The following is a 16,070-nucleotide window of genomic DNA, read 5'->3' on the forward strand; positions in this document are numbered from 1 at the left end:
GGAAACTTGTGAAATGGGACATTCAGCTAAATGAGTACTTAAAAAAGTAGTTCACCCCAAAATGACTTTTTTTCTATTGATTACTCATGCAATGGATACTTCAGTTCAATAATAAATGTTTTGTATTACATTCCTATTCCTAAGACAATAATTTCATTTGAATATATTTAACCACATTGATTGATACATTGCAGTATTGATACTACTTTAAGTAAGTAACAGTCAATTAATTAATTTGATTGGCTTATCGTGCATTCCCACAATGACATCAAAAAAATATTAACTTGTTTTTAAGATGATTTCTTAAGGTGACAGTAACCCTTAAGGTGACATAGGGACTATGTTAAGTAAAAGAATTTGAGTAATTTTTCCACCACTGGCTTATAATATGCAGTGGCATGCTATGGACGGGTGTGAGTTCAATTTACAATGTATAGGCATTTAGCAGACGCTATTAATCCAGAGCAATTTACAATAGGCAAGGACAGCACATGGTAATACATCAGATGCATAGAAACAGTAATCTAATTCATAATATTAAACATGTGTTTCAGTAACATGGTGCTGCGGAAGGACGTCAGAGAGATGAACTGCGACTCTCCACCAAAAGCTGACCCAGGGCTCAAAGCAGGTGAGAGAAATATAATTCTCATAGTTTTTTATAATACAGGGACCCCAATCTGCACTGTAAAATCCTCAGTGGGTTCATTTAACTCTGGTGGAAGTGTTTAAAAAATATATATCTATCATAATTAATGTTCTGTTCCTGGATGGATGCTGGCTCTCAGCATCCGTCAATTTGGTTGTTAACTATCAATCATTTAGCTGGGGGCCCGCTGGAACCCCCTCAAGGGTCCCCGGGGGGCCCCTGGACCGCACGTGGCGTAGAATAACCAGTGACGTAGAATAGACCTACTAGTATATCGTCATTGTCAGGCAGAAACCTTGTATCTCCAAATGTGTATCTTTTTTACGTAAATTAAAGCCTTGCTTCATCATACAAAAGTGTCGCACAAAAGTAGTGGTAACGATGCGAGGCGTTGTGTGCTTGGAGATCGGCTATCATCACTACTTTAAATCGTTTTTTAAAATAACCAAATAAGGAATGTTTTGGACGTACAACCATTTCCACCCGACGATGACGATATGTTGGTCTCCTGCCTAGCATTATGGCAGAAAATCCATGCAGAACTAACTAAGGGCATATTTGGCACAATGAAGCCGGGCTGTCTGTCCTGCCACTCTGCAGTGTGATTTCCTTCTACGCCATCCTTGCCAGATGTTCCTTAGGCTGCCCACATTGTTTGCTCCATAGCCCTTTCCCTTTCTCATAATTACAGTTGGACAACAGCTCTTCATAATCAGCCTCTTGGTATTCACAGGCAGTTGACTCTGTCATGGTTTTGACAGTTTATGCTTTGTGTAAAAAAATAAATACAGGGGGGGAGGGGACAATCCTCTGCCATGGTGGTTAGACAAAGCCCACCTGTTTCAGTATGGCTGAATGCAGATGCCTCTGCCACTGGGCATAAAGATGGCACAGTTTTACCCCCCCTCCTCCCCCTCTACCCAATGGCTGATGCACAGCTGTTTGTCAGAATGTCTTGGTTTTCTTGTTTATGCCGTCCCGTTTCCCGCAAGACATTATTATAATGTCTTCGTTTTGTTTTTGTTTTCTTTATGGTGGTCCAGTTTTCCTCGAGGCGCTGTGTTTCCAGGGACTAGTTAGTTTGTGCACTGTGTTGTCTGTGCTATGCTGGCACTGCCACTATTGTCCGCTTGTTTAACCACTTTAAACCTGGCATCCCGATATCGGGCATGTCATTATAGGTGGAACAATTTCAAAAACCTATTTTTGAAACTACAGTAGGGCTTACATGTTGAGCAGAGCAGTGCAGTTTCCGCTGGTATTTCCAGTGTCTTCTAGTGTTCAGTGTTGTTGGTGGCATCCTGGCAGCCAGTGTCACTATGATGCACTTGTTGAACATTGAGACGATTTCCAAGCCAGCGTCTCTCCCATCTCTGGATCTGTGGTCATGGAGGTACTATTAGCCTTAGCTCAGTTAGCTGTCATCGTTGTTTGTTTGTTTGTAGGGCTGTCACAATTATTACATGATCGTCCAATCGCAGTTATTTTAGGTAATCGCAATTATTTTTGCATAATCGTCATAATCGTTTCCATGTTGAGAAATGTCATAATCGTGACAGCCCTATTTGTTTGTTTGTTTTGTTTTCACCCGCTGTGTTTCCATTCAGCTTTGTTCTCTTGCGTCATTGTTCCATCATGAGCACACAGACTATAGAGGGTTTTGAACGTTGCACAGTGAAATCCTGAGTGTTAATCCAGCTCATTACAAATGGACAAATTAACTACGGTTTTTATGAAGTATTTCCAGACAGACATTGACAATCTGGGTCCACGGATTGTGCGGAATGTCGTTGTGTGTACATTCATTCATCCCCATCATCATACAGCCAGCAGTCTTTGTTTATTTACTCCCACACAGCAACGGAATACAGCATAAACAGAATGATGTAGAGAGGCAGGAAGTGAAATATGTACATCCGAGCTATCATGGCAATGTGTTGTTTATCAGGGCGATATTGACTCTGGCTGGCTGTCTGTTTCTCTCCAAGTTTACACACGCTATTGGACTGTCAATCAACTGAGTAGTTGTTCTTTCCCCTCGGGTAGTAAAACCCATTCAAAGACAAACTGTGTGCCGCAGCCTTATATTTTATGTTTATTTTGATTTTGTACCACCTAGTTTCCAGTGTTGTAACTAAGTACATTTACAAATACTGTACTTAAAGGGGCACTCCACCACTTTTCAACCTATGTTCATATAATTGGTCCTCACTCAAAAATAGCTTTTTCCTTTTTTTTTTTTTTTTTTTCTCAGAGGAGGCCTGTGGGCAGGTCAGAAACCCATAGTCTTGTGACATCATCGATTGTCAACCCAGCTTATAGAAACTGCAGGCTTTCTATTCCTGAAAAGTTGCAATTATAAAGTGGAAGCCATTGTTCTCGCGATAATAAAAATCTAAATATTTTTTTCAAAAATATTGATTAATTTTTTTTTGTGGAAAATGATGATGTCACAAGACTATGGATTCTGAACTTCCCACAGCTCTCCTAGGAGACTTGGACTGAGTAGAAAAAAATCGTGATATTTTATCATGAACATTAGTGAGGACCTATTATATGAAGACAGGTTGAAAAGTGGTGAACTACTCCTTTAAGTAACATTTTTAGGTATTTGTACTTTACTGGAGTATTTCCAATTTCCAATACTTTTACTTCTACTCCACTACATCTCGGATCCAAATATTGTGCCATCAACGCGTGCCATCAAGACTGTTATTTTTGGGACTTTTTAAAAGTTCATTCAGATAACTTACGATATGATTAACAATGTTTATTATTGATGAGTATAACAAGTGTATATGTAACATTTTGACTTGGCGTCGGCTCTGCTTCCCCCTGCTCAGCGCAGCCCAGAAGAACATCATTAACCATTGGGAGCAGGGGGATCTAAATATATAAATATATAAACACCCCCCATGGGGAACAGAATTAGCAGAGCCTACTGGTGGAGCTGGGGAGGCGGTGGGGGCAAGCAAGCGCATAGCACAGCAGACCTGGAAGGCAGCAGCAAGAGAATGACAGCCTGAGGGGGTTACATAGCTTGGCAAGAGATCAGCTGACTGCCGCAGGCAGGCAGCCTGCCACGTCGCCTGTGACGTAGGACTGGCGTAATAGTGTAGTAACAGACTTAAAGCAACATAGTGCGCAGTGACCCCTCAAGTGTATCTAAATGAACTAACTCCGCTGGCTACATACATTTACTTTTAAATATAAATCCATGAATGTCTCTTTGTCTATCTGTGCTGGTTATTATGTTGTTAAATTAAATTAATAAGTAAAATAACTACAAATGCAAAACTTTACAAAATGGTCACTTTAACAAGGTATTATAATTCTCCACGCTTTTATTCTCCCCATCTTGACAATATGGTATATTCCCAGGTTTTGCAGGTCAGCTGCCATATCAAGAAACCATAGAAACGGGGGGGAAAAAAATAAAATGTACTTCTTAAAATAAATGTATCGTACCTGTTGCTAAGGTATGGCAACATGACGCGCGCGTGCACGACACCAGTCATGTTGCCATACCTTAGCTTTTTCTGAATTGACGCCACTGCATACATGTATTCAGAGCAGTGGTTCTCAAACTTTGTAACATCAAGGAAGGACCACCAAGCTACTCCACTGCGCCCTCTACAGATCTTGACAATAGACATTTCCATTGACCAGATTTTGTCTTCCAGTGAAATATTTTATTTTCTGGCCAAAACGTGATTTGTATTTTAGACGTGAGGTGGGGGGCTCAGAGTGTTCTCTTTAAGGAAAGTAGGCTTTCAACTCCCTAAAGCCGTCTTTGTTTTTAGTGAGTAGCGAAAATGCATTGTTTATTTTTATTACAGACGAGAGGGTGCGCAGCCTTCCCTGCGGACGCAAGGGCTCATCGGCACCATATCGTTAGAAGGCGCTATGGACCAGAACTAACTCAAACCCGCGGTGCACTGTCTGGCTACTTTGGAGCTATATTTTCATCCATACCTTACACCTTATCCCTGAACTTCTTTGCCTTTTTTTTTACAATTTTGAAAAACATTTTTAAATACTTCATATAATCTACATCGACCCGGACCCCAGTCACCCCACTTTGAGAAACACTGATTCAGTGACCGAGTGTTAATGTGAATGTGTGTGTGTGTATTATTTGACAGCGCTGGACGCGGCTCTGGAGTTCCAGCGCCACGCGGCGGTGCCCCCAGCCTGGAGGACGGAGGTAAAGGAGGAGAGCTCCAGCAGTGATGAAGATGAGGAGGAGGAAGAGGAGGAGCCAGAGGAGGACGCCAGCAGCGAGGAGGAGGAGGTAACTATACACATTCCATTTATTTTCCTATGTACTTTCTAATATATTTCTTTAAATAATAAAAAATATATATTTCTATACATTTTTAAATAAACAAACAAACAAATCTAAGAAATTCCATTAATTAAAAAAAAAGTATTGAAAATTGCCGATCTACAAGCGTTGTGAGCTTGTAGATCTGCTATTATCACTAATTTGGGTCCGGGCAAACATCCAATCTCTGTTTTGGGTTTGTTTGGGAACCACTGGTGTACACAGTGAAATCTGCAGTGTTCGATCTATCCATTTGTAACTCAACTACAAATGTAACCAAATGGACCCCGTAAGAGATCAAATCTTCCCCTTTCCCCCGGCAAACCTAACTAACTTTACTTCCTACTTCCTGTCTCGTAGGAGGAAATTGAGCCGTTCCCAGAGGAAAGGGAGAACTTCCTACAGCAGCTCTACAAGTTCATGGAGGATAGAGGTAAGCCTGATGCTAAGTTAGCATTAACTGATGCTGTCAGTAATCAGTGTTGGGAAGAACGCCGTTACGTTACGTTACGTTACGTAATGAAACTACTTTTCTCGGTAACTAATAACGTAACTCGTTACCTTTCCCATTTCAATAACGTCGTTCTAGTTACTGTGGTGAAATGTGCTCCGTTACCGTTACAAGCGTCCCCAGCTTTCACGATGGTTGTGTGAGAAAAGAGAGAGAGAGAGAGAGCCGTAAAGCAGAGAGAGAGAGAGAGAGAGAGAGAGAGAGCCCCCGTGAAGCAGAGAGAGAGAGAGAGAGAGAGAGAGAGCCCCCGTGAGAGAGAGAGAGAAAGAGAGAGAGAGAGAGAGAGATAGAGAGAGCCCCCGTGAGAGAGAGAGAGAAAGAGAGAGAGAGAGAGAGAGAGAGAGCCCCCGTGAGAGAGAGAGAGAGAGAGCCCCCGTGTCGGTCAAAAATAAATAAATAATGACTCACGGTCGAGTTGCAAAAATCCACACCAGGTGGCAGGAGCTCATTAAGTAATTTCCAGTCCCAACAAAATAGGCTACTCCGTGATTGTTGATGATAACAGCTCTTCCTGCAAGCATCCTTAAATCCTTAAGCAGAGATGTATAACTGCCTAAACTTTTGTTTAGTTTAGTATTCCTTGCGACAGATCTCCCTCTCCCCTCCTCTCTGTGTCCAGTCCACACGTGAAGCAAAATGACATGAGGTATTTTTCCCCCTTGAGAATAATAATGGCAGGCATCAAAAAAGCGATATAAGGTATTTCTTTTTCCTTGAAAAGAATGAAAGGCAGAAAATACTGTAATCTGTCTGAATCGATTTTTTTAACTAATTTACTTTAAAAAAATACTTTTATTTACTTACTTATATAATACAAATAGTTTTAGTTAAATAAACTGAAATCTTAAAATGTTATAATTAGTTTTCCTGTTCTTTTTTTCACATTAACATCACCATTAAATCCTATTGTTTAGTATTACAATGCCATTGGCCACGATATTTGCATATAAATACCCCCCACAGAGAATGACATTCACACCTCCCAGAGAAGTTGAAATTCCAGCTTTGCAGGGCTAAAAAAGAAAAAAAAAAGTGTAACTGACTTTTTCCAAAATGCTTCGTTTTGATTATTTTTTTTTTTAAAGTAAAGTAAAGTAACTAGTAACTTGTTACTTTTAAAATTTAGTAACGAGTAACGTAACTAGTTACCTTTTCAGAGCAGTAACTAGTAAAGTAATAAGTTACTTTTTTAAAGTAACTTGCCCAACACTGTCAGTAATAGCCAGGTATGTCTATTTGTACAGGAGGACAAGGCCATAATCAAGTATATAGAAACTAAATTATACCAAACAAATCACATTTCAGTTGCAACAGAAGGAGATTTGACTACTTCTGTCTGAACTGTATAGTATGTGGTGACAATTAAGCCCACTCTCTCTCACCTTCAAGAACTCCAATGATATTTGTAGGTTATTTTATCCTTTTTCCTCCTCTGCAACAAATCTCTTTGGCAAAAGAAAAGTTCACAACCCATGGCAAGATGATGCTTTGTGAGCTTGTATATACCGGTATTTTCCGTAGATATTTTGCCTATTTTCGTTGAATGTTACCTATTATGACACAGCCAGAATTGGGATGCAAGGGATCATGTGATTAAGAAACCCATAGAAATGAAAAGAAAGCAGGTAATACTAGTAAAGTGAAAAAACTATATAGATGTTTATATAGCACTTTTTTCTTTTTTTTTGTCTCTATTGAAACCAATTACAAGATTGGCTGATCCACATACAGAAAGTATCTTAACGCTATAGCAGGGGTCTTCAACAGGGGGTCCAGGACCCCTAGGGGGTCCTCAGAGTTACTACAGGGGGTCCTCAAAATCTTTGTGTGATAGAAACCTTTTTTCTCCTTTTTTATATGCATGCACTTGAACTCAGTGTCCATATTCTGAAAACTTTAACCAAAAATAACAGATCTACAAGCTTAGAGCGAGGCGTCGTGAGCTTGTAGATCGTCTATTTTTGGCAAAGAGGTTTGGTTTAGAGGGTAAAAAGAGCAGATTAAGTACAGAGTGAAAGGTCAAGTTTATTAAGTGTTGATGGTTCAAGTGGTTAAATATCTGAAAACACGAATTGACATGAATCCAAAATACACTGATGATCGTGCTGTCAAACGATGAAACTATATGGAATCTATGAAGAGGTTGTGTGGGTCCCTGCTTCATCTCTCTCTCAACTAAGGGGTCCCCTGCTCTATAGTATATGATGTAGCATTGTGGAAATATCATTATGGTGATGATCAAACCCTCTTGGTGTGTCTCTCCTGCAGGAACTCCAATCAACAAGCGACCTGTTCTAGGCTACAGGAATCTCAATCTGTTTAAGCTCTACAGGCTGGTGCACAAACTGGGAGGCTTCCACAATGTAAGTGCTGCACTGGCACCTTAGCTCGCCTATAGTCAGATTTTGGTCGCCACTTTTCGTGCTTTTGATGCGCATCGACTCTGAAACTTTCTTTTTTCTGTATGCGTCTCCTTTTGTCCAAGCAGATCGAGAGCGGTTCTGTTTGGAAGCAGGTCTACCAGGACCTCGGGATCCCCGTGCTCAACTCTGCCGCCGGCTACAATGTCAAATGCGCTTACCGCAAGTAAGTGGTACACAGACTTTATTCCTCCATGTCTCCCTGTGGCAGTGAACGCGGCTGGACAAACACAGCTTCTGTTCTCTCCTCCCACGCACGCTGATATTTCACCAAGGACAGACGTGCAGCTTAACCTGCATGGTACCCGTGTGGTTTTTTCTGCACTGTACTTGCACTTTCCCTTGCATATATACAGCTACTGATTTAAATCTACTCAACCTTAAAAGCCCTGCAGGGACAGCAAAGCAGATAACTCAGTTTTCTTTATTCCCAGACCAGGAACACTTCAAAACCCGGGGTCTTAATTTGACGCTCAGGGTTTTGCAGTGAATTAAGTATGGAAATATGCATGATTAGGACAGGAGTGTGACGGCCATGGCTGAATGGGTAGAGAGCCCCGCCTGGGAAGCCGAAAGGTCCCAGGTTTGATTCCAGGCCCCAGCAATGTGTCGAAGTGTCCCTGAGTAAGACACTTAACCCCTAACTGCTCCCTGAGCACCGCATGAATGGCTGCTTACTGCTCCTAGTAGTAAGGATAGGATAGGTGAATGCAGAGGACACATTTAACGTTATGTACAAATATAGAGTGACAAAAACACCCCAAGGAGTGGGGACCAAATTATTATGATTAAAACCTATTTAGAACGGGTACACATTATTGTGTATCATTATTTTATGCTTTAACTATTGAAAAATAGCAGATATACTAGCTCACAGCGCACGCTGCAAGCTTGTTGATCTGCTATTTTTGGAAATTAGAATTTCGACCCGATTCTATAAGTGTCTTTTGAATCCTTCTAAGATTTTTCGGAAAAACCTATGTTTCTATGTCAGCAATCTGGCTAGCCATCGTCAAAGAAAAGGTCCTTTTCACTTAACTGAAGCTCAGTTAGTCTGTTCTTGAGAGACTACCTCAGTTAGTCTGTTCTTGAGAGACTACTATGTCAGTGGTTCTCAAACCTTTTCATGTCAAGGACCCCCAAAATGATATTTATTTGGCCACGGACTCCCATCTCAAAATATCTAGTTCCAGGGACCACCCAGAAGCAAAATTTGAGTTACAAACGTTCGCTTTGAAAATACATATATATTCAAAGATTTGCACACATTTTCACGACTTTTTCAAAAATAGCAGATCTACAAGCTCGCAGCGCTGTGAGCTTGTATATCTGCTATTTTTCAGTAGTTAAAGCATTCAATAATCCTAGGCCTAAATGGGTTAAAAAACGAGGCCCTTTTCTTTTGCAAAAGGTACCTGAACGGATTTGAAGAGTACTGCACCTCCTCGGCCATCACCTTCCGGATGGACCTGCCGTTGAAGCGGGGGCCTAAAGCTGAGGTGAAGCCTGAAGGGGAGGCCGGAGGTGCCACCCCCGCCGTCCCCTCCTCCTGCACCGGGGAGGAGCAGAAGGTCCGCCTGCAGGACGAGCCCAGCAGCGTCCAGCCTGCAGTCTGCAAGGTGCGTGTTCCCCCCTCCACTTTGGCATGTCACTGAAATGCTACAGATTCTTCTCACTAGAACCTGACCTGTGCCACATCTTTGGGTTTCTTGCTGATCCCGATTTTACAGAGTCTCCCAGACCCCTGAGTTACTGATGGTTTGACAAATTTAGTCAGAGTTGAAGTATCTATTTGAGAACATTTAACTTGTTCAACTTTTTGATAAACACCTACTACAGTATATAAAGTTTCCCAAATTATGGACGCTAGGTTGAAAGTGGTTCATAATTGCATAATTGCAAATAATGGCAGTACTTCTCATGTAAAAAGCTTTTCTTAAATGTATTCCCCTGTGCTTTTTGTTGTATGCACGACATGTCCCTCTCATTCATAAGATATAATTCTTCTGACCACCCTGCTCCGATAGTCGAAGTGAAAGAAGGAGGAGATTTTTGCTTCATAAAAGAATCTCTCTCCCACAGGAAGAGAAAACGGAATCAGGCCGAAGCAAAATGGAGGCCGAGACATCAAAGCCAGAGGGAAAGGATGCAGGGAATAACCGTGAAGAGGAAGACGAGGGCCCCGCCTCTCTCCGCAAGGGAGACGGAGAGGACGAGGGCCCGTCGTCTGCGGCGGCGGTGACGGCGCCGCACCACCTCGGAGTCCAAGACCTCAAGCAGGAGCCCGAGGAAGAGGTGGAGGGCAAGGACAACTCTGGGTAGGTGGTCCTGAGTGGTAGTACTACCCCCCCCCCCCTTCCCCCTCCCCCTGCCTCCGCTAGGATAGGGTAGTGGTAATGATACCATCAGTGCACGTACACGTGCGCGCCTACACACACACACACACACACACACACACGTGAAATGATTACCGTATTTATGTCCACATAAACAGAAGTACGAGAATAGCTTGTACAAAGCACACAAGGATATCCCACTCACACACACGCATGCACGCACACACACACGCACGCGCACACACACACACACACACACACACACACACACACACACACACACACACACACACACACTAGATTCCTGGTCTGTCCTCAGCTCACAGGGTAACTGAATCATAACGCAGTAGAGTGTCATACAATCTGGCATCAATACCAGTGGTGGAAGTAGATTTACTTTCAGCATAATGAGTACTTTTATTTTCGGTACTTTAAGTACATTTTGATGCCAATACTTTTGTACTTTTACTCAAGTACATTTTCAATTCCGGACTTCTACTTGTGCCAGTGCAGATATTAAAGATATAAGTGATACCCTGTCAGCTGAAGAGATGATATGACAGACACCTTCCTCTTCCTACCTGCTTAACCACTTCAGACAGAGGAGCAGCCCCTCTCTCTCTCTCTCTCTCTCTCTCTCTCTCTCTCTCTCTCTCTCGCCTACTGCCTGCTGCTGTGCCACTATTGTTCTCTCCATGGCTTGGTTTTGCACCAGCCTTGCGGAGGCAACTGGAAGCTGCCAGTCCAGTTTGTCTCCTTCCCTTTGCTCTGCCGCATGTCTCTCTTCCCATATCTGTCTGTCTCTCTCTCTCTCTCTCGGCTCTCCCATCCTTCTGTCTCCGTTTGGTCTTGTCTCTGTTTCATTCTCTCTCTCCATCGCTTACTGTCTGTCTCCACTCACGCACTTGTCACTCTCTCTCCCTCTCTGTCTGTCTTTCTTGCTATGTCTCTGTTTCTCCCTCTCCCCCTCTCTCTCTCCCTAACTCCAGCTAGGAGTTCTTGGCTCACTTAGACAGCTTAGCCCCCACCCACACACAGGCACAGGCACACACGCACGCACGCACGCACACACACACACACACACACACACACACACACACACACACACACACACACACACACACACACACACACACACACACACACAGTCCTCTGTGAAGAAAGAAATACAAATGGCCGTGCGCTTCTTCTATTTCCTGCTGCACAGATCTTTACCAAAGCTCGCTCTCTCTGCACCGTCTCACTCTGTCTTCTGTCATTTCGTGGCTTCTGATTGTTCAGCTTTATTTCAGTGTTCCATGTCAGTAGGTGTCGCCGCCGGTGCGTTAATAACACAGCCTAAAGGGACGACGGTAGATTAAAGGCAGCATCCTTTCCAGAAGGACAGTTTGAGAGAGTGCCATTATCCTGCAGCTTGGATGAGTTATTGCTCTGGCTTAATGTACTGCTTGGCCTCAATCACACACTCTTCCATTCTGTTCTATGCTGAAGGTCTAGTTCTGGGTTTCCTGGGCAGTATAAATGTTGTCTTTTCAGTATTGGCTTCTGATGGGGAAGTAGGCACAGCCTTGAACATTGAGGCTTTTAGGCTGCCAGTTGAGGCTGCTTAGAGTGTTTAAGAAGTTTTTTTGTACTCCATTCAAGGCAACAGAGTGCTTATCACAGGCTTGGTAGATCAGTGCCACTACCGCGGGCTCTGATTAGTAGCACTGCCACAGTTGCTTTAATTAAAGAAAGACCTGCCACAGTTCTCTACAGGTACTTTATATGTCTGGTTGAGAGGGTGCCAGTGAAATGGTTCGTCTACTTCAGGCTGGTCTCACAACGTGTGCCATTCCTCATCATGATCACAGGAGCATTTCATCACAGGAGAAGAGAAGCCGTATTCCAAGTCAGCATCAGTATTTGGAGAGCTGCTGAATCAATTTGGCGATTTGGCGTATCTTTTCAGATGTCTGTTGTCAGCAGAAACTGTAGTCTCCATGAGGTTGTCTGAGACAGAGTTATGGAGCACTGCATTGTGGCTCATGGCTGTAGGCTAGTGTGAGTTGGTCACTGTGACTGTTTGAGACAGTTTTCCTCTCTTGCGCTGAAGTCTTGTATGAAACATCTTTTGAACTACCTTGCTGCCTGCTATCTTGTGCTTTGACGTGCTAACCTGTGTCCCCCCCAAAAAAAAAAAAACCTGTCTGCCGTGCCACCCTCCACCCTCACACTCCAGCCTTGACTCACTGACTCATGTCCCTTAGCTCCACCTTGTGGCTGTTTTGCCTCTTAACTCAAACCATAGCTTGTGTGTTTGTATGTGTGCCGTGTATGCGAGTGTTGCGTGGGTGCGTGGGCGTGTGTGTGTGTGTGTGTGTGTGTGTGGGTGCGTGTGTGTGTGTGTGTATGTTTGTGCGTGCGTGCGTGTGACTGAAGAATCCAATCTGTGTGGATAGTGTAGAGAGTTAGACGGCCTAGCCCTAGATGGTATCGTGAATTATCACACTAGATGATTGAATTTGATTTACCATTTACCATTTTGTTCCATTAAAGTGTCTCTATTATGTCCACTGAGAGAGAGGCTCACTGTAAATAATACCAGCTGTTGGGATTTTCTTTTTGAAAGTTTACACTTTGTGGTGTAGTGAACAAGAGAAAGAGAATGGCAGTTCAGATGACAGATTTGTGTTAGTAGAAATTTGGATAGGCAAAATGTATAATGATTTTGATTTTGGGTGGGGGTGGAAGGGGTGGTGCTAATGGTCATGATGCGTCAGGGCAGATCAAGGTGGAGAGGATTTATCTGAGGACAGGCTGAAGGTAAATACAAACAGGCAGTGTAAAGCAGTGGTTCTCAAAGTGGATTTCAGGGACTCTCTAGGTTCCTTTATGGGGGTCTAAATTGACCCTTACAAGTCTGTAACTTTGACAGTGTACACATGGAACCAAATGGACCCTGACGGGTCCATTTGGTTCCATGTGTACACTGTCAAAGTTAAGGGGAGACCTTCAAATATCAAAGTTTGAGAACCACTGGTGTAAAGGAGGGTGTTATTTATTTATTCTGGTGTCACTTTGGGGTCAGCCTACAGTCTAGGGTCAGACAGGAAGTGCTGAACTGTCTTTCTTGCAGGGATGACAGCAGTCAGGAGGGGGAGGAAGGGGAGGAGTTTGAGTGTTACCCCCCGGGGATGAAGGTGCAGGTGAGGTACGGGCGAGCCCGCGGTCAGAAGACGTACGAGGCCACTGTGAAAGAGGCAGACGTGGAGGGGGGAGAGGTGCTCTACCTGGTGCACTACTGTGGCTGGAACATCAGGTAAGACAGGAACTGGGGAGAAATCACCTACAATTATAAACCACCCACACAAAAAGTTCAGAAACAGTAACTTCGGTCGATTATATCTCCCCTTTAATGATACCAATTGGTATTGTGTTTTATATCAGGGTTTTTTTTTATCGTTGATTGGTCACCTTTACGGCGAGGTACGGCTTGTAAGCCTCAGGCATTCGTGGAATGAGCAACAGTGTGGGTAGTGCCCCCCCAAAAAAAAGGTTTTGCCAAAATGGCCTGCAATACTGTTCTGCTGGCATTCACTCGTAAAAGAGTGTAAAATGTATAAAGTGTAAAAATGGCCAATATGTGTTGTTTTTATCTTTTCCTTATTACTGTGGGAGAGTGCAATCACTCAGTGCCCCAACCAACAAAGACCAACCAACAGAACAGTATTGCAGTGCCACTTTGGCACATTTTTGGTCGGCAATACCCACACGTTTGGCTGTGTTGCTCATTCCACGAATGCCCAATGCTTACAAGCTGTACCTTGTTGTAAAGGTGACTAATCATCGATAACAAATGATGTAAAACTCAATACCATTTGGTATTATTAAAGGGGAGAGATATTATGGACCGAAGTTAAGTTTCCGGACATTTTGTGGGTAGTTTATATCCACCCTCTAAAAAGAGACAGCTCTTATCTTGGACGTAGCCCATGGGGGGATTGCCACTAAACGGGTATTCCCCAGTGGCAATAGCGTCCCGCTTTTGCAATTCTTGCTCCCTCTAATCCGAGTTCCTCCCTTCAGACGGGGACTCATGATGATTATGGATTACACTGAGCCATCTAGTGGCAGAAACAGAATTGGGTCATTTGATTCCTCAGCTTCCCTCGCCTCAGTTTTTTCCCCCGCTGAGTCCCCCTGTCTGTCTGTCCCCCTGCTGTCTGTCTCACTGAAGTACACAGACGTGCTTAAGCCAATTTTTTACTCGTTGGAAATGGTTCCGCCTCAACCATTTTTGCAGAATATTGGACTTTGTATAATCTGATAACAAGCTGTAGCTTGTGGTAACTAAAAAGAAAGACAAAAGAAAGGACAATCAAAGTGCTGCTACACTCACCTCTACCTCTCAACCCTTCTCCCCCCTCCCCAATGGGTCAGGGTAAACGCAGTGTTAAGCAGAATGTTAGGGAACCACGAAACAGAGCTCAACTTTCCAGCTTTCTAAGCGAGACCAGTTCATGTGTGTCATTCTCAATGTTGTCACGTGTGGTACCTCTAGCACTCCATAAAAGATGGAGGGATTTTCTCTGCATTGTGTCTGTGGTGTGTGACGTTGTAAATCTTGTGTTCATTTCCTCACATGACCCTCAGTAGCAACCTTTTGGTACTTTTGGGATCTTGTTTTTTGAATTTGTTTCTGTGGTTGTTTGGTTTTCATGATGTTTCTCTTCTTCATTGCAAAAAAGGTGTGTCTGTTGTTCCCTCACATTCCCCATTGGTCCTGTTTTCCTTTGCTGTTGAGGCTCATTGTGTCACAGCAACAAGTGGTGGGTCAGATGTTAGAGGTCTCTGTGTGGTGGGGTTGTGTGTGAGAGCGTGTTTTACTGAGCTGTCTGTTGTTCCCTGAGCTGCCAAACGGTGACATTGTTTTCTTTTTCTTTGTGTTTTCCATTAGATATGATGAATGGATCAAGGCAGACAAGATTGTTCGCCCGGCTAATAAGAATGTACCAAAAATCAAGCATCGCAAAAAAATAAAGGTAATGAGTTTGTGAGGCTTGTAGCTGTTCTGTTTTTGACTCGGCCTGTGTCACAAATCGACAGTGGTGGACTCAAATGTTTTACTTAAGTAAAGGTACCAATACTGCAGTGAAAAGTCTAAAATGTATAAAAGAGAATTGGACAATAGCAGATCTACAAGCTCACAACACGTTGTGAGCTTAACACGTCAAAACACGTCAAGATGCGCAGTGTTTTGAGCTTGTAGATCAGCTATTTCCACTATTAATGTTTTATTTATTTATTATAAAGTAATTAAAAGTGAGTTAATTTTCATATCTGCCCTGTGCAACTTTTGTAAACGTACCCTAAGAGCCAATCAGAAACGCTGTGAGCTTGTATATCTGCAATTATTTTATAGTTAAAGCATAAAATAAAGGTTAAAGTGGTTCAAATCTAGAGTGACACGGATGCATTCCAGCTCTAAATGGGTTAAATCGTTAATCGCAATGATTTGAGTGACTATTCATCGTCAAGTAAAATGACATAATGCTGACAGCCCTACATGTTCGATTCCCAACAGAACAAAGCGGAGAGGGAGCGAGACAGGCTGGAGAGGCTCAACGACAGAGACGACCTGGGCCCGTTCCCGAACAACAACCGGGTCCCGCGCTCGTGCAGGTCCGGCCCGGGCCAGGATGTCTTTTCCAAGTTGGAGGAGGGTGAGGACAAAGGGACTCAGCAGTCTCCCGTCAAGTCTATTGAAATTACTTCTATCCTCAATGGCCTGCAAGGTAGCAACCCTCGTGAGCCTGTAGTCCTCATGTACACATAAAAAAGCAGA

General features: G+C 43.2%; 1 protein-coding gene across 4 annotated transcripts in view; it reads left to right on the forward strand.

Annotated features, from left to right (window-relative positions):
• Positions 1–16,070, forward strand: part of arid4b (AT-rich interaction domain 4B) — a 62,298-nt gene that overhangs the window by 41,498 nt on the left and 4,730 nt on the right. The window contains exons 10-20 of one of the 4 annotated variants that reach the window (XM_080741182.1): positions 555–631; positions 4,795–4,943; positions 5,337–5,409; positions 7,756–7,850; positions 7,976–8,073; positions 9,319–9,526; positions 9,990–10,225; positions 13,362–13,476; positions 13,507–13,544; positions 15,183–15,267; positions 15,810–16,020. In XM_080741182.1, the coding sequence (XP_080597308.1) occupies positions 555–631; positions 4,795–4,943; positions 5,337–5,409; positions 7,756–7,850; positions 7,976–8,073; positions 9,319–9,526; positions 9,990–10,225; positions 13,362–13,476; positions 13,507–13,544; positions 15,183–15,267; positions 15,810–16,020 (1,385 nt within the window). Of the gene's footprint in view, positions 1–554; positions 632–4,794; positions 4,944–5,336; positions 5,410–7,755; positions 7,851–7,975; positions 8,074–9,318; positions 9,527–9,989; positions 10,226–13,361; positions 13,545–15,182; positions 15,268–15,809; positions 16,021–16,070 lie in introns of all 4 variants that reach the window. The other 3 variants (XM_080741181.1, XM_080741183.1, XM_080741184.1) reach the window with 3 other exon arrangements.

Source organism: Nannobrachium achirus, assembly GCF_963921795.1.
Source record: "Nannobrachium achirus genome assembly, chromosome: 13".
Taxonomy (NCBI): domain Eukaryota; kingdom Metazoa; phylum Chordata; class Actinopteri; order Myctophiformes; family Myctophidae; genus Nannobrachium; species Nannobrachium achirus.